Consider the following 17,702-nt stretch of genomic DNA (forward strand, 5'->3'; position numbering starts at 1 on the left):
AAAAAAGATGCAAAGAATATGTCATTTCCTGACTAGACAAAAATTTTCTGCAATTCTGTGATTTTGTATTATAAAGAATCGCATGTAACAAGTGTTGTTATAGACAAACTGTACAGAAGAGAGCAAAAGAAACATAACAGCAACACACATAAATATTTCACTGTTATTGAAAGTAAAAGACGCCTGTGGGTTGTGCTTCTCTATCTTCCATTGCTCAGTCTAATTATGTATATTAGAGCAGGGATAGAAAATGCTCGTTTGAGAACTTTGACAAAGTCTACAGCATCACATCAAACACAGTTGCAAAACTTTTCAGGTTGGCAGTCCAACCCATGAGATCTGGAAACCTACTTAGAATATAATGGCTACAGCTTTGCTGTGTTTTTTTTAGGCGTGAACATTACAAACATACTCGTAGGATAGCAGCCCAGCTCTCCATCCTGAAGTTTACATTCATGCATTGGGGGGCATTCAGAGGCTTCACAGGTAATTCCAGCTGCACCACACCAACATTTTCGCTTGCAGTCTTCCTCAAAAAACTCCTCTCCAGGCTGACAAACAGACAATTGACAATTAAGCATAGCAGGCACAGATGATTCTTTGTAGATCCTTTTATGCATGTATGTATGAAAATGTTGTTTTAGAGAGGACATAAAGAGACTGCAAGTGACCTGACTTGAAATACAAAGGACCAAATGATTCACTGCCGGCCTATCAGACCCACTTCACCATACCTCATAATACTGGCCGTTCGTGTGGTTGCAGCCACACATGTTCTCCTTAACGCACTTGCCAGCACTCAGGACATAGCTGGGATCACACACACAGGACTCAGAGCAGGGACCAGAGCAGGAGGGGGGTTTTCCAAAGCATGTTTCCTGACAAGGATCTGCACAAGGTTCGTAGTGGCTGTTTGGGGGACAGCTCAGTGCTAAGCAGACCACAAGAGGTTGAAGTTAGTGATAGGAAACAAAAGTATGTGCTGGTTAAAATATAAAATGACAGCTTTTCACAAGAAAAGAGATACGTCTTTGGCACTTCCAGCTGTGTTGTCTTCCGTGTAACTAGATTGTTTGAGTTTGGTGGTAACCCAGTCTCCTGCAGCCTCTTGGTATATGTTGTCTGCCCAACTAGGTATGCTAAAGCAGCACTCCCTCGGTTAACTTTAGTGAGTAGGAAGCCCGTATGAAGTACTCTTCCACAAGTCAAAACTGACATAAACTTCTTTGTGTTATTTTCTCCCAACTACTCAGCCAAGCTGATTTTTACCTAATGATATACCTAAAGATATTTTACTACTAAATTAAATCATTTGTCCTTCCAATACTCACGGCAGAAGGTTTCATTCCTCCATGGTCCAAGGTTGACCCCACGATCTTGGCATTCATTGACATAGGCTTCAATGGCTTCACACAAAATGGGCTTGGCACCATCCAGCTCACACAAGTCAAAGACACAGTCCCTGAAGTAATTCTGAGAACAAACAATCACTTTGTTACAATGCTTTATATTGTGTGACCATCTAAAACCACATATTCAAATTATTCCACTATTACTAATATCACATTTTCACCCTGAACGCACACACACATACACAAATACAACAAGCTCAGAATAAGGACCTGTTCCACATTTGTTCATTATATGTGCACTATCCTTTACATGAACATACATTGGGGTTGACTTTGGGATGGCACACAGCAAAAGGTCCATTTTTGTCCAGCAGAATGCCACAATATCCAGAGCTTTCATACAGTTCCTGTTCTTCTTCATTGCACCCAGGGATCGTAGTGTTGGGTTTCTTATTACATCTGTCAAGACAGACCATCATCTTAAGAACATTTGTCTTTTGCCAATGGTAAATGTTTCTTTACACTTGCATCTCTGCAATACTCACTCTGGATTCATGTTCCAACTGTGTCCAAAGTCATTGGCATTTTCAGCTAAGCTTCCATCTGGTTTGCGGAAGTCATCTTTAGTATCTCCATCATAGTTGCCACACAGGCCACACAGCTTGTTCTGATAGCTGCAGATTGCAGAAAATGATTGTGTTAGAGTCTTATGCAAGAAAGACTAACAAGTCAGCCAGAACTACAACGTGTTTTAATTCCAGCCAAGTTTCTTTTCAGCAGTAGACTAAACCCCACACATTAGTAAGACTAAAAGATCAGACATGTACATTTGATGCGTTTGATAGCATCAGCATAGAATTAACTAGTCAGGAAATTAGAAGTTTTGTGTGATTTTATCTTGAAATTTTGAGGGAGCTGTTTGTGTTGCCCCTGCTACATTGTTTAAATAAAATATCCTAGCTGTGTCATTAATCTCTGCCTTTATCACCTTACTACTCCTTACAGATAAAGGAGTCATGTTCAGTATATGAATATGTGTTATAGTTTTAGTTGTATCAGTATGGATGTAGATTTCTGGACTGGTGAACTTGTGATTAAAACACCACTTTATAAGGAAACCATGAATTTGGTCTTCACTCACTCTTCGATTACTTTAATGTCCATGAAGGAGTTTCCATCATAGCGAACCGTCACACCAAAGTTCATGGAGACAGTGTAGTGTTTTCCTGACTTGAACACAGAAATACCAGGGGACGGAGACAGTGGCAGATTGACATTGGTCCCATTAACCTGTATGGGAAAATAGGCAGAGTACATCAAATCTGGTCAATTATTAGCCAACATTTTCATTTTTGAATTACTCATGTCACAACATTAGTATCTGTAACTGAAAAGAAACGTTCCTTTATCATGCCAATGATGTCTGAACAACTCAGCTCTTGCCCGACATGTCAAATGCAGCTGCCGGCATGACAAGCGAGAGTGGATCGAAGCCAAAGGCATGGATGCCCAAGAAAACAGTAGACCAGAACGATACCCGAATATTAAATCGCATTGTACCAGATCTAACAGGGGCTCGCAGTGGCCGCTTGGTCCCAATCCGAGACAAAATGGACGAGTCCTCCTCACTGACGCTGAGCAAGACCAATGTTGAGCCAAACAGTTCTGCGATACTTTAAACCAGCCCGAGCCACTCCACTTGTTCGAGGCCAACGAACTTGCACCCTCCATGGATCTTCTTCCTGTCGATATCGGAAAAATCATCAACGCCGAAGTCAAGACAGCGATGTTGGCCTGGACGAGTTCCTCCCCACAATGCTGAAGGATGACGAAGCCCAGTTGGATGCCGCCCTTAGAAGTCCCCAAAATGCCTGCTGGTCAACATCGTGTGTACCCTATGAATGGGTAATTTCAATGACTTCAAGAAAGCTTTTGACAACGTCCACCGGCCGACTCTATGGGCTATCCCACGTCAATATGGAGTCCCCCAGCAGTTTGTAGACGCCTTTTGTGGTCTCTGCTCCAACTCCCGGTTCTGCGTCCAGACAGATGATTGGATGGCGCCCTTAGAAGACCCCTAAACGCCTGCTGGACAACATCGCGTGTACCCTATGAATGGGCAAAAGGTGTTATCACCAAACTTCCCGAAAGGCGATTTGGGTGACTGTAACAACTGCCGGGGCATCACGCTGCTGTCGGTACCCGGGAAAGTGCTTTGCCTCATTCTTTTGAATTGGCTACTGGGCCCCTACTGGGCTCGACTACGGAAGACCTCCAAGAATGGACTGCAGCTTTGCAGAGGCAGGTGAGGAAGTCGGATTACGAATAAGCGCCAAGAAAACCAAGGTACTCAGAGTTGGCTACACAACTGCCCATGTTCCCGTCATAATCAACCAATAACGTGCTGATAAGTTGGAAAATTTCACATATCTGGGCAGCATCATCTCGAATTATGGGATCTCTGATCAAGATGTCAACTCCAGAGTAGGGAAGGCTGCCGGTGTCCTCCGACATCTCCAATTCAATTCATTTAAATTCAATGTTTTTTATATAGCCCCAAATCACAAAAACAGTCACCTCAATGTGCTTTATATTGTAAGATAGACCTTACAATAATACATACAGAGAAAAAAAAACAACAATCATATGACCCCATTGACCAAGCACTTTGGTGACAGAGGCGTCTTTTAACAGGAAGAAGCCTTTGGCAGAACCAGCGAAAGCAAGGCCGACCAAATATCACATGGCGTCGAATGTTTATGGATGATCTGAAAACAGTCGACATCGCCTGGGACGAAGCTGAAACATTCGCCCCTGACCGACATCGATGGAGATTGTTAGCTGCCTGCTCGGCGTAGGAGGAACTAAGTGCTAAGTGTAAGTGCAAGTTTCTTTCCATGGTCAATTGCAGTGGTTTTCAGAAGTGTTCCTGAGCATGTGCAGTGATTTGTACCACAGAATGATGTTTGTTTGTAATGCAGTAGTGCCTGATAACGTGAAAGCGTGATTGGTTTTCACATGCAAAACATCCTGTTTCTTCTTCTCATGTCTTACCTGCACAGTGCCACCTTTGAGAATGGAGATCTTTATCATCTGTGCGTATACATGTACGGCATTCACATAGGAGATGGTCGGCCTGTTATACCGGTTTTCATTGTCAGTATGGACCTCAAAGTAGGGCACAGTTGTGTCATTGCATGGACTAGACATCAGATAGCTGCAGTTGCCCATGAAGTCATATTTGCGTTTGTCAAAGCTGGTGTAGTGTGGATCGCCAGATGCAATGCATGTGGATGTACCTAAAGGAATAATATATGAGAAAATTGTAATTTCCACACTGTCAACTATCAAGTTATACCGACTGACTGTAAAGCACAACACAAGGTGCTCCTTGTGCAGATGTAATTTATTACACTGCATTAAATCAAGTCAACAACAATAAAGTCAACAAACATTATTACCTTTAGGATAACAGCCTGCAACACCATTAACCTCTCGACACTCTTCAGTGGGGTCACAGGAGTTATCAACACATTCCAAAGTGTAGTTCCCTACACAGCGACACAGCTTTGTGCAGCCATCTCCAAATACTATCTCACCAGGCTGGATAAAATGAAAACAATCAGTACTGAGAAAGTATACTGTATGTCTTTAAATGTACACTGTACACAGTACTAACTAGGACATCTGACCTCATAATAGTTATTGTTGTCATCTAAACAACCACACTTGTCCAGCGGCACGCAGTGCCGTCCTTTGAAGACAAAGCCTGGTTTGCAGAAACACCCAGTGATGCAGGAGCCAGAACAGTTGGTAGAGGGTTCCATACATGTAGGAATGCAAGCTGGACCGCACTCTATATACTCTGCGTTAGGAGGACACAGGTCTGGGTAGAAAGAAAAAGGATTACTGGAAAATGTGCAGATACTCTTTCAGGAACTAAAAAGGTAGGAAGTTATTATGCAGTCTTAACAAACTCAGTCCAAAAAAACAACATCAGTTGAGACAGTGGAGGTTTGGAGCGGCTGTTGCTAAAATGACTGCATTTATTTACTGCATTTCTAGGACCAGTCGGATAAAGCACTTGACACTGTAATCCACATCCATGCATTCATGCAGCTATTTCTATGTGAAGCTGTGTGATTAACATACCCAGAGGGTGGCATTCATATTCTCCATCTTGTAGTTGGCAGCTCTCAGTAGTTGGGTTACAGCTGGTGTTATGACACTGTAGCAGACCTCCACTGTGACACATACACTTTTGTTCACAACCCTCCAAGTACCAGTCATCGCCCACCTGACAAATGTACACAGAATACAAAAAACAATCAAAATTCTGTCATGTAATTCTCTCTTATACATCAGACGAATATAAAGATCTAAATGATAAATATACATTTGGATGCAAACCAGGGATTCTGTATGCCACTAACTAATTAGGCCAACCTTTACTCATTTATTTATTGATTTTGGGCTTGCTAATTGTGGTGGCACCAGTATGTAAATGCTGTGACAAAAATACAAATTCTATAACACCAGTGTCTTTTAAATTCAGGCAAAATACAGCATAATAAATATAACCTGTGCTTGATAAGTTGAAAGTAAAAATCTTTGTTGTAAAACCAATATTTGTGTGCCAACAGTTCACTGCAGTCTATGCACCCTTAATTTAGTTGAGTTTTAATTTCTTTTTTACTGTAGGGTCTTTGTGTCTCTTGGCGTCTCTCCTGTTGAAGTTATAAAGAGAACTGAAAATGATGTTAGCATGAGCTTAGCACATTTTAAAGGTAAATGGAATATGGTTTTAATTGTTTGGAGGCTGTTTCCACTTACAGGGTGATAGGTTCCACTGGGGTCCACACAACCACAGTCTCTCAGTTCCACACATTTGTCATCACTGAGAATGAAGCCAGGGTTACACTCACAACCCTCCACACACACTTCCTCACAGCCAGGTGGTCCCACCACACCAAGACATGTCTCAGGACATGAATTCACACAAAGGGAGTAGGAGCTATTGGGAGGACAGGTCAGAGCTGTGTGGACAAACACAGGGATGAACAATAATGAGAGGGAACAATGGTGGACAAATAGCAACAGAGAAGGGAGGGGGAGTAGGATGATTCAAAGACAGGGCACCTACGTATCTCATATTGATTTAACTCAGTGTCATAAATGAAAGCAAGGACAATATTAACTGCATTGAATATTTTACATTGGTTTCAGCATTGTGCACTGTATCTTAAACTCTCCTCCCTATACAATTATAAATATGATTATAAGTTCAATTATAATGTTGGTGAGCAGGATGTAATATATCGTGGTTATATTTACAGGTGGATACAACTTCCAAATGGAGAAGCTATGGCATGCACCCCATTTAAAAGGGAAAATGCTGAAGGTTCATTTTTCCAAAATGAAAAGGTATTATTCAAGTCTTTATTCATTTATGCTTCAGAATGGGGCTTATCAAGCCAATGGGCGATGTCACTGTGACTATGTTTTATATATACTTTATGATATTCAGAAAGAACAGCTGATATTATTATTAAACTATCATATATCATTTAGATATATTTGGTATATCTCAGATTCAAACTTACGGCAGAAGTCTGGAGTTCTCCATTGGTAGACTTTGGCTCCAGCACTATGACATGCGTCAGTGTAGGCCTGGAGCTGGTCACACAGCACGTGCTGCTGGCCGTTGAACTGACACATGTCATACACACAGCTTTGGAAGAATGGAGTGGGATTAACTACACTGATGCACTCCCTGTAACAGAGAAAAGCACTCACTTAGCTTAGGTAGGAAAAGGCAGAGGCTCATATATACTGAAAATCTGAGTTCAAACAAACAAACAAGCTACATTTGGTGGTGAAACAGTCAACAACTGTTGCATAAGTTTAGCAACAATTCACTAGCTGGGGCCAGTGAATAAAGGTGAATGGCTTAAACATGAATTGAACTGCGGTTTGGGGAAGGCCTCGCTGGGGACTGGCGGTGGCTCCTGGGCTGGCAGATCCCCATGTACTAATGAGAAGTGAAACAGTGAAAGAATTGAAATTGAAAAAGGGGAGGGAGGGTTGGGAATGAATGGAAGAACAAACAGCTAGTAGAACTGGGGGATTATATATAGATAAGAACAGGAAGGGAAGTGTTTGGATACTTTATCTCTAACTCACTAACTGAGTCCACATTGTCATTTTACATTTTACAGTGTTCCTATTAGAAAAAGGTGAATGGCTTAAACATGAGTTGAACTGAGCTTTAGGGAAGGGCGCAAAGGGTACTGGTGCCTCCCGGGCTGGCAGATCCCCAAAGAAGGCATCCCCTAGAAGCAGCAATAATTGTGCATTGTGAAGGTGAAAGACCTCTGCAGTAATAATTCAATTTTTCAATTCAATTTATTTATACAGCCCCAAATCACAACAACAATCGCCTCAAGGCGCTTTATATGTAAGGTAGACCCTGCAGTAATACCTACAGAAACAACCCAACAATCATATGACTAACTATGAGCAAGCACTTTGGCGACAGTGGGAAGGAACAACTCCTTTTAACAGGAAGAAACCTCTGGCAAAACCATTCCCATGGAAGGACAGCCATCTGCCGCTACAGGTTGAGGTGGAAGAAGGAAAGCAGGACAAAAGAGAAGCGCAGAGAGAAGGTGGTCAAGGATTCCAGAGAGTAGAGTGGTTGAGTTCGGAAAATTACGAAGGAATGGTGGGAGAAGACCACAAAGCAGATTTCAGAAAACGAAAGACCTTAATAGCTGAATGAGGAGAACCCCTGATCGAGTGGCAACGTGGCTCGACTGGTGTGGAGGCTGGATGGATGCATGTTTGTATTTTAAGACATGAGGCAATGGCTTGACGGCTCGTAAAAGCTTTTACTGCTGTGTTTGAAAATGATCGATATGGAGACAGAGACTGGCAATACGGTGTCAGGAATGTGCTTTGTTACATTTTGTGAAAGATAGATAGATGTATGGACCCTGGCATCCAAGTTATTGGGGAAAGAGGAAAGAGAAACTGGCTTCCAGGTGCCAAAAAGCACGCTGCTGCATTTTGCTCAGGAGAGATAGAGGGAAGAAAAGCTTGCTACTGCAAATGAAGGAAAAGAACCTGGCATCCCGGTACCTGATGTATGCAGGCGAATTTGAAAAAGAAGGACAGAGAAATAGAACCTGGAATACCATTGCAAAAAGTATTCACTTTTTGCAATGGTATTCCATGGTTTTGTAAAGGAGGAAAAGAGAAAGAAAACATGGCATCCCAGTGCTAAAAGCATGTTGCTGGATTTGTAAAGGAGGAAAAGAGAAAGAAAACATGGCATCCCAGCGCTAAAAGCCTACTGCTGCATTTGTAAAGGAGGAACAGAGAAAGGAACCAGGAATCCCGGGCCCAAAAGCTTGCTGGTATATTTGCAAAGGAGGGACAGAGAAAGAGAACCTGGCATTCCAGTGCCAAAAAACATGCTGCTGCATTTTTGTGAAAAAGGGAGGGACGGAAGAGGAACTGGCAACCCGGTGCTAAAAGCGTGCTACTGCATTTGTGAACGAGGGATAGAGAAAGAAAGAGAACCTGGCATTCCTGTGCCAAAAAACATGCTGCTGCATTTTTGTGAAAAAGGGAGGGACAGAAGAGGAACTGGCAACCCGGTGCTAAAAGCTTGCTCCTGCATTTGTGAAGGAGGGATAGAGAAAGAAAGCCTGACATCCTAGTGCCAAGAAGCATGCTGCTGCATTGTGCGAGGGAGGGATAGAGGGGAAGGGAAACTGGAATCTCCTGGGTAGAAAACCTTGTTGATGCATTTGCAAATGAGGAATAATAACTTGGCATCCTGGTGCCAAAAGCTCACTGTTGTATTTGCAAAGGAGGGTTATAGAAAGAACCTGGTATCCCAGGTTTTTTGCAACGATAGATAGAGATAAACTGGCAAGTCATTGGTAAAAACTTGCTGCTGCGTTTGAGAATGAGGGACAAAGAACGAAACTGGCATCCCAGTGCCAGAAGGGTTCATTACAGCATTACAGTAATAGTATTGAAAATATTTATTCATATTTTACAGGTCAGTTGGGTGATTACCAGGCATGCTGCCATCTATTTCATGATTTTATAAGGTCAGGAAAAAAACGTTGTAAAATCCCAGGAATCCCATCAGTTTAACCAAGTCGATAACCAAAAGTGGAGGGGTTGTGAATTCTTACCGGAAGGGTCCAGTAGGGTCTGTAATTTTACCACATTTCTCTGGTTTTACAACTTCAGCTTCCAAGTTGGGGTCACAGTCTGGATCAGGCTTTGTTCCTGGGGTACATCTGGTCAATACAAATACAAAACACAGTTACATCCTCTTCAGTTTGTCAGAAAGAGTCCGACAGCAAGGTAACAAAAGACATAACCAGAAGAAATCCAAAAGACAGAAAGATAGATATGTTGGAACTCACGAGTCATCTTCATCGTCTTTGGTCTGCCAGCTGTTCCCAAAGTCATTACTATTTCCTGCCACAGTGCCATCTGGTTTAGTGAAGTCATTGTCTGGGTTCCCATCATAGTCACCACAAAGGCCACACATTTGGTCATAGTAGGAGCTGGTAGGACAAAGTCAAGGCAGGATATGTAGGATTAAAATAAGACAAGCTTAAGAATATTTGCAATGTTTAATAAGGTGTTGCTTGGCCTTTTATTGTAATTCTAGAAACAAATGAAGAGAATGCAAAAATCCCTGATACAATAAACCAGGGCATCGTTAGTATATATTAAAAGTTGCATAAGTCCACAATATGCACACAAATGGACTGCTATGCTTTTTTTTAAAGTTCTCACAACATACATAAAACAACTGGTGATGTTCAGCAGTTTAGATCGTTATCTATCAGAGTTTCTTCAGATCGTTAGGGTATGGTTGCATCAGAGGAAAGTGGTCATCAAAAAAATAATGATAGAGCAATGGAGACAGTGGTCAGGTGTATTGTATGAATGTGTGAAGCAAATAAAAAGAAGTTCTACAATATCAAAATAGTTCAAACCAATATTTATACTAACCTGGGAACTGAGATCTGGGCATAATGGTTTCCATCCCAACGCACCCTCAGGCCAAAGGATGTTTGAAGCGTGATGAACTGACCAGCAAGACTAATAGACATGAGAGGAGAGGGGGAGTGGGGCAGAGCCACCCGTACTCCGTTCACCTGATTCAGTGATGAAGAAAAAGATGTTAAGAACATAAGAATATAAAGATGTTAAACAGACTGTGTAAACGTCTAATTGGTGGACAGGTCAGGGAGTATAAAAGTACAAAGAGTGTGCAATGTGCAGTATATCAGGCAAAAACAGACTTTGTATAGTTTTAACAAGCAAGACAGACATTGCTTTATGCCTATCACACTGTGTTATCTTTGGCATAGATTCAACTGACAAAATGGGAAAAATCTGTTTTGTTTTTTTTACATGTTGTTAGCAACAAAGTAACTAAAGATATAATTTGAGTTCTTTGCTAAAATGTCAGTTATGTGTAGACATAAGACATACATGGTGATGATACAACTACTGTGTGGGATGTCTGCTGGCACACATTTTACTTAAAGATGGGAAATACAAGAGATAGTAATTCATTCATATACTGACCAGTGTTCTACTGCTCTTCATCAGGGTCACAGTAATTCCATCCACTGTCACATATAGCTTCCTCAGGTATGACACTCCTGCAACTCCTCTCTCTTCATTCTTTGCCTCCACAGAGAACCAAGGGCCTGCACAGGGAAGACCACGACAATCAGGAATATTGTGTGTTTATATTAAAGGTGAACATTGGCATTAACATACAAACCACCACTGACATTCAGTGTCTTCTCTTTGCAGCAAACGTGAATGAAAACAATATATGTCATGCTTTGCGATGAAAATAATAAATGAGTAAATTTAGCTCATTTAAACTTTCATTTGTGCGTGTGGTGTGGCAAGACTAGAACAGGTGCAATGAAACCCAAACATCTTAATGAATAAATGTCTCAAAATAGTGTGTACCTGTGCTGTTCCTACAGCTTCTGGCCAGTGTGTAAGTACAGGTTCCCATGAAGCTGTAGTACTTCTTGTCAAAGGTGTTGTAGTGTGGATCCCCAGAAACTACACAATCCTGAAAGCCTGAGAGAGGGGAAAAACATCAGGAACATCAGACTGAAACACAGATGAAGCCACTGTAGAACAATTACCTAATAACAGTGCAGTTCACTGCTGCTTTGGACTTGTACTGGCATTAAAATAGATGCAAGGAATATATCATTTCCTGACTAGACAAAATTTTGTATTATTTCAATTTCTTTTCTGCAACTCTGTGATTTTGCATTATAAAGAATTGCATGTAACAAGTGTTGTTATAGACAAACTGTACAGAAGAGAGCAAAAGAAACATAACAGCAACACACACATAAATATTTCACTGTTATTGAAAGTAAAAGACGCCTGTGGGTTGTGCTTCTCTATCTTCCATTACTCAGTCTAATTATGTATATTAGAGCAGGGATAGAAAATGCTAGGTGTGAACATTACAAACATACTCGTAGGATAGCAGCCCAGCTCTCCATCCTGAAGTTTACATTCATGCATTGGGGGGCATTCAGAGGCTTCACAGGTAATTCCAGCTGCACCACACCAACATTTTCGCTTGCAGTCTTCCTCAAAAAACTCCTCTCCAGGCTGACAAACAGACAACAAAATTGACAATTAAGCATAGCAGGCACAGATGATTCTTTGTAGATCCTTTTATGCATGTATGTATGAAAATGTTGTTTTAGAGAGGACATAAAGAGACTGCAAGTGACCTGACTTGAAATACAAAGGACCAAATGATTCACTGCCGGCCTATCAGACCCACTTCACCATACCTCATAATACTGGCCGTTCGTGTGGTTGCAGCCACACATGTTCTCCTTAACGCACTTGCCAGCACTCAGGACATAGCTGGGATCACACACACAGGACTCAGAGCAGGGACCAGAGCAGGAGGGGGGTTTTCCAAAGCATGTTTCCTGACAAGGATCTGCACAAGGTTCGTAGTGGCTGTTTGGGGGACAGCTCAGTGCTAAGCAGACCACAAGAGGTTGAAGTTAGTGATAGGAAACAAAAGTATGTGCTGGTTAAAATATAAAATGACAGCTTTTCACAAGAAAAGAGATACGTCTTTGGCACTTCCAGCTGTGTTGTCTTCCGTGTAACTAGATTGTTTGAGTTTGGTAGTAACCCAGTCTCCTGCAGCCTCTTGGTATATGTTGTCTGCCCAACTAGGTATGCTAAAGCAGCACTCCCTCGGTTAACTTTAGTGAGTAGGAAGCCCGTATGAAGTACTCTTCCACAAGTCAAAACTGACCAAAAACTCTCTTGTGTTATTATCTCCCAACTACTCAGCCAAGCTGATTTTTACCTAATGATATACCTAAAGATATTTTACTACTAAATTAAATCATTTGTCCTTCCAATACTCACGGCAGAAGGTTTCATTCCTCCATGGTCCAAGGTTGACCCCACGATCTTGGCATTCATTGACATAGGCTTCAATGGCTTCACACAAAATGGGCTTGGCACCATCCAGCTCACACAAGTCAAAGACACAGTCCCTGAAGTAATTCTGAGAACAAACAATCACTTTGTTACAATGCTTTATATTGTGTGACCATCTAAAACCACATATTCAAATTATTCCACTATTACTAATATCACATTTTCACCCTGAATGCACACACACATAGACAAATACAACAAGCTCAGAATAAGGACCTGTTCCACATTTGTTTATTATATGTGCACTATCCTCTACATGAACATACATTGGGGTTGACTTTGGGATGGCACACAGCAAAAGGTCCATTTTTGTCCAGCAGAATGCCACAATATCCAGAGCTTTCATACAGTTCCTGTTCTTCTTCATTGCACCCAGGGATGGTAGTGTTGGGTTTCTCATTACATCTGTCAAGACAGACCATCATCTTAAGAACATTTGTCTTTTGTCAATGGTAAATGTTTCTTTACACTTGCATCTCTGCAATACTCACTCTGGATTCATGTTCCAACTGTGTCCAAAGTCATTGGCATTTTCAGCTAAGCTTCCATCTGGTTTGCGGAAGTCATCTTTAGTATCTCCATCATAGTTGCCACACAGGCCACACAGCTTATTCTGATAGCTGCAGATTGCAGAAAATGATTGTGTTAGAGTCTTATGCAAGAAAGACTAACAAGTAAGCCAGAACTACAACGTGTTTTAATTGCAGCCAAGTTTCTTTTCAGCAGTAGACTAAACCCCACACATTAGTAAGACTAAAAGATCAGACATGTACATTTGATGTGTTTGATAGCATCAGCATAGAATTAACTAGTCAGGAAATTAGAAGTTTTGTGTGATTTTATCTTGAAATTTTGAGGGAGCTGTTTGTGTTGCCCCTGCTAAATTGTTTAAATAAAATATCCTAGCTGTGTCATTAATCTCTGCCTTTATCACCTTACTACTCCTTACAGATAAAGGAGTCATGTTCAGTATATGAAAATGTGTTATAGTGTCATGGTCCGTGGTCCTGTGTCTGAGGAATGCGTGACGCTCGGGTAGCCACACCCCCGGGCTATCACCGGCACATCTGTTCTCCATCACGGTGACTACACGGAGATCTACTGAACCCGGCACTGATGGAAGGCTCCACGCCAGTCCGTTAGTCCCCCCACAGTGGTAACTAGACTTCCACGAAAGCGTGCATTCCCTTCTGGTTGGAACTGTGTTTAATCTGCCTACTTGTGTCCAGGTTTCGACTCGGCGTCTGCCACCTGCCTGTCCTCCGGCTCAACTGGATCACTCGGTGCATCATCTGGCCCATTCGCTATTTCCACGGACTTTCTGCTCACGGACTGCCACACTTCCCTCCCGAGCTCCCACAGTCCCGTTCCATCGTAAACCCCCTACTCTAACTAAGTCCTGATGTGTTTTCCCTACTTTCCGGCTCCCTAGTAATCATCTCCCCTTTCTATTGCAGCCTCCCATGGTCCCGATCCTGGCTTCCTCGTGTCATTATTCCCCGGGTTTTTAGTTTCTTGTTTTGCTCTCTAGTTTTCCCGGGTCGCCTTTCGTTATTTCAATAAAGTGTCTTTTCTGTTAGCGCGGAGTCTGCATCTGGATCCTTTTGTGCACGCGCGCCGTGGCGCATAACATATAGTTTTAGTTGTATCAGTATGGATGTAGATTTCTGGACTGGTGAACTTGTGATTAAAACACCACTTTATAAGGAAACCATGAATTTGGTCTTCACTCACTCTTTGATTACTTTGATGTCCATGAAGGCGTTTCCATCATAGCGAACCGTCACACCAAAGTTCATGGAGACAGTGTAGTGTTTTCCTGACTTGAACACAGAAATACCAGGGGACGGAGACAGTGGCAGATTGACATTGGTCCCATTAACCTGTATGGGAAAATAGGCAGAGTACATCAAATCTGGCCAACATTTTCATTTTTTAATTACCCATGTCACAACATTACTATCTGTAACTGAAAAGAAACGTTCCTTTAGTGGGCGATCGTGGCTCAAGAGTTGGGAGTTCGCCTTGTAATCGGAAGGTTGCCGGTTCGAGCCCCGGCTTGGACAGTCTCGGTCGTTGTGTCCTTGGGCAAGACACTTCACCCGTTGCCTACTGGTGGTGGTCAGAGGGCCCGGTGGCGCCAGTGTCTGGCAGCCTCGCCTCTGTCAGTGCGCCCCAGGGTGGCTGTGGCTACAATGTAGCTTGCCATCACCAGTGTGTGAATGTGTGTGTGAATGGGTGGATGACTGGATATGTAAAGCACTTTGGGGTCCTTAGGGACTAGTAAAGCGCTATATAAATACAGGCCATTTACCATTTCTCATGCCAATGATGTCTGTCATGCCCGACATGTTAAACGCAGCTGCCGGCATGGCAAGCGAAAGTGGATCGAAGCCAAAGGCATGAATGCACAAGAAAACAGTCGACCAGAACGATACCCGAATATTAAATCGCATTGTACGATCTAACAGGGGCTCGCAGTGGCCGCTCTGTCCCAATCCGAGACAAAATGGACGAGTCCTCCTCACTGACGCTGAGCAAGACCAACGTTGAGCCAAACAGTTCTGCGATACTTTAAACCAGCCCGAGCCACTCCACTTGTTCGAGGCCGAAGAACTTGCACCCTCCATGGATCTTCTTCCTTTCGATATCGGAAAAATTAGCAACGCCGAAGTCAAGACAGCGATGTTGGCCTGGACGAGTTCCTCCCCACAATGCTGAAGGACGACAAAGCCCAGTTGGATGCCGCCCTTAGAAGTCCCCTAAATGCCTGCTGGTCAACATCGCATGTACCCTATGAATGGGTAATTTCAACGACTTCAAGAAAGCTTTTGACAACGTCCACCGGCCGACTCTATGGGCTATCCCACGTCAATATGGAGTCCCCCAGCAGTTTGTATACGCCTTTTGTGGTCTCTGCTCCAACTCCCGGTTCTGCGTCCAGACAGATGATTGGATGGCGCCCTTAGAAGACCCCTAAATGCCTGCTGGACAACATCGCGTGTACCCTATGAATGGGCAAAAGGTGTTATCACCAAACTTCCCGAAAGGCGATTTGGGTGACTGTAACAACTGCCGGGGCATCACGCTCCTGTCGGTACCCGGGAAAGTGCTTTGCCTTATTCCTTTGAATTGGCTACTGGGCCCCTACTGGGCTCGACTACGGAAGACCTCCAAGAATGGACTGCAGCTTTGCAGAGGGAGGTGAGGAAGTCGGATTACGAATAAGCGCCAAGAAAACCAAGGTACTCGGAGTTGGCTACACAACTGCCCATGTTCCCGTCATAATCAACCAATAACGTGCTGATAAGTTGGAAAATTTCACATATCTGGGCAGCATCATCTCGAATTATGGGATCTCTGATCAAGATGTAAACTCCAAAGTAGGGAAGGCTGCCGGTGTCCTCCGACGTCTCCAATTCAATTCATTTAAATTCAATGTTTTTTATATAGTCCCAAATCACAAAAACAGTCACCTCAAGGTGCTTTATATTTTAAGATAGACCCTACAATAATACATACAGAGAAAAAAAACAACAATCATATGCCCCATTGACCAAGCACTTTGGTGACAGAGGCGTCTTTTAACAGGAAGAAGCCTTTGGCAGAACCAGCGAAAGCAAGGCCGACCAAATATCACATGGCGTCGAATGTTTATGGATGATCTGAAAACAGTCGACATCGCCTGGGACGAAGCTGAAACATTCGCCCCTGACCGTCATCGATGGAGATTGTTAGCTGCCCGATGCGTCGCTCGGCATAGGAGGAACTAAGTGTTAAGTGTAAGTGCAAGTTTCTTTCCATGGTCAATTGCAGTGGTTTTCAGAAGTGTTCCTGAGCATGTGCAGTGATTTGTACCACAGAATGATGTTTGTTTGTAATGCAGTAGTGCCTGATAACGTGAAAGCGTGATTGGTTTTCACATGCAAAACATCCTGTTTCTTCCTCTCATGTCTTACCTGCACAGTGCCACCTTTGAGAATGGAGATCTTTATCATCTGTGCGTATACATGTACGGCATTCACATAGGAGATGGTCGGCCTGTTATACCGGTTTTCATTGTCAGTATGGACCTCAAAGTAGGGCACAGTTGTGTCATTGCATGGACTAGACATCAGATAGCTGCAGTTGCCCATGAAGTCATATTTGCGTTTGTCAAAGCTGGTGTAGTGTGGATCGCCAGATGCTATGCATGTGGATGTACCTAAAGGAATAATATATGAGAAAATTGTAATTTCCACACTGTCAACTATCAAGTTATACCGACTGACTGTAAAGCACAACACAAGGTGCTCTTTGTGCAGATGTAATTTATTACACTGCATTAAATCAAGTCAACAACAATAAAGTCAACAAACATTATTACCTTTAGGATAACAGCCTGCAACACCATTAACCTCTCGACACTCTTCAGTGGGGTCACAGGAGTTATCAACACATTCCAAAGTGTAGTTCCCTACACAGCGACACAGCTTTGTGCAGCCATCTCCAAATACTATCTCACCAGGCTGGATAAAATGAAAACAATCAGTACTGAGAAAGTATACTGTATGTCTTTAAATGTACACTGTACACAGTACTAACTAGGACATCTGACCTCATAATAGTTATTGTTGTCATCTAAACAACCACACTTGTCCAGTGGCACGCAGTGCCGTCCTTTGAAGACAAAGCCTGGTTTGCAGAAACACCCAGTGATGCAGGAGCCAGAACAGTTGGTAGAGGGTTCCATACATGTAGGAATGCAAGCTGGACCACACTCTATATACTCTGCGTTAGGAGGACACAGGTCTG

General features: G+C 42.7%; 1 protein-coding gene across 1 annotated transcript in view; it reads right to left on the reverse strand.

Annotated features, from left to right (window-relative positions):
* zanl (zonadhesin, like) overlaps nt 1-17,702 on the reverse strand; it is a 103,692-nt gene that overhangs the window by 57,173 nt on the left and 28,817 nt on the right. Inside the window, exons 36-61 of the mRNA XM_086286196.1 lie at nt 17,506-17,699; nt 17,275-17,416; nt 16,868-17,112; nt 14,643-14,791; nt 13,400-13,528; nt 13,175-13,313; nt 12,834-12,975; nt 12,236-12,432; nt 11,909-12,047; nt 11,379-11,495; nt 10,980-11,104; nt 10,398-10,543; nt 9,800-9,943; nt 9,563-9,670; nt 6,956-7,125; nt 6,186-6,388; nt 5,505-5,649; nt 5,045-5,238; nt 4,814-4,955; nt 4,407-4,651; nt 2,494-2,642; nt 1,898-2,026; nt 1,673-1,811; nt 1,332-1,473; nt 735-931; nt 413-551 (exon numbers count right to left, since the gene is read on the reverse strand). Of these exons, the coding sequence (XP_086142322.1) occupies nt 413-551; nt 735-931; nt 1,332-1,473; nt 1,673-1,811; nt 1,898-2,026; nt 2,494-2,642; nt 4,407-4,651; nt 4,814-4,955; nt 5,045-5,238; nt 5,505-5,649; nt 6,186-6,388; nt 6,956-7,125; nt 9,563-9,670; nt 9,800-9,943; nt 10,398-10,543; nt 10,980-11,104; nt 11,379-11,495; nt 11,909-12,047; nt 12,236-12,432; nt 12,834-12,975; nt 13,175-13,313; nt 13,400-13,528; nt 14,643-14,791; nt 16,868-17,112; nt 17,275-17,416; nt 17,506-17,699 (4,110 nt within the window). The remainder of the gene's footprint in view (nt 1-412; nt 552-734; nt 932-1,331; nt 1,474-1,672; nt 1,812-1,897; nt 2,027-2,493; nt 2,643-4,406; nt 4,652-4,813; nt 4,956-5,044; nt 5,239-5,504; nt 5,650-6,185; nt 6,389-6,955; nt 7,126-9,562; nt 9,671-9,799; nt 9,944-10,397; nt 10,544-10,979; nt 11,105-11,378; nt 11,496-11,908; nt 12,048-12,235; nt 12,433-12,833; nt 12,976-13,174; nt 13,314-13,399; nt 13,529-14,642; nt 14,792-16,867; nt 17,113-17,274; nt 17,417-17,505; nt 17,700-17,702) is intronic.

Source organism: Aulonocara sp. 'chitande type north' Nkhata Bay, linkage group LG3 (genome assembly GCF_057382095.1).
Source record: "Aulonocara sp. 'chitande type north' Nkhata Bay isolate Kocher_YH1m ecotype deep benthic linkage group LG3, A_spYH_male_GT1.1, whole genome shotgun sequence".
Lineage (NCBI taxonomy): Eukaryota > Metazoa > Chordata > Actinopteri > Cichliformes > Cichlidae > Aulonocara > Aulonocara sp. 'chitande type north' Nkhata Bay.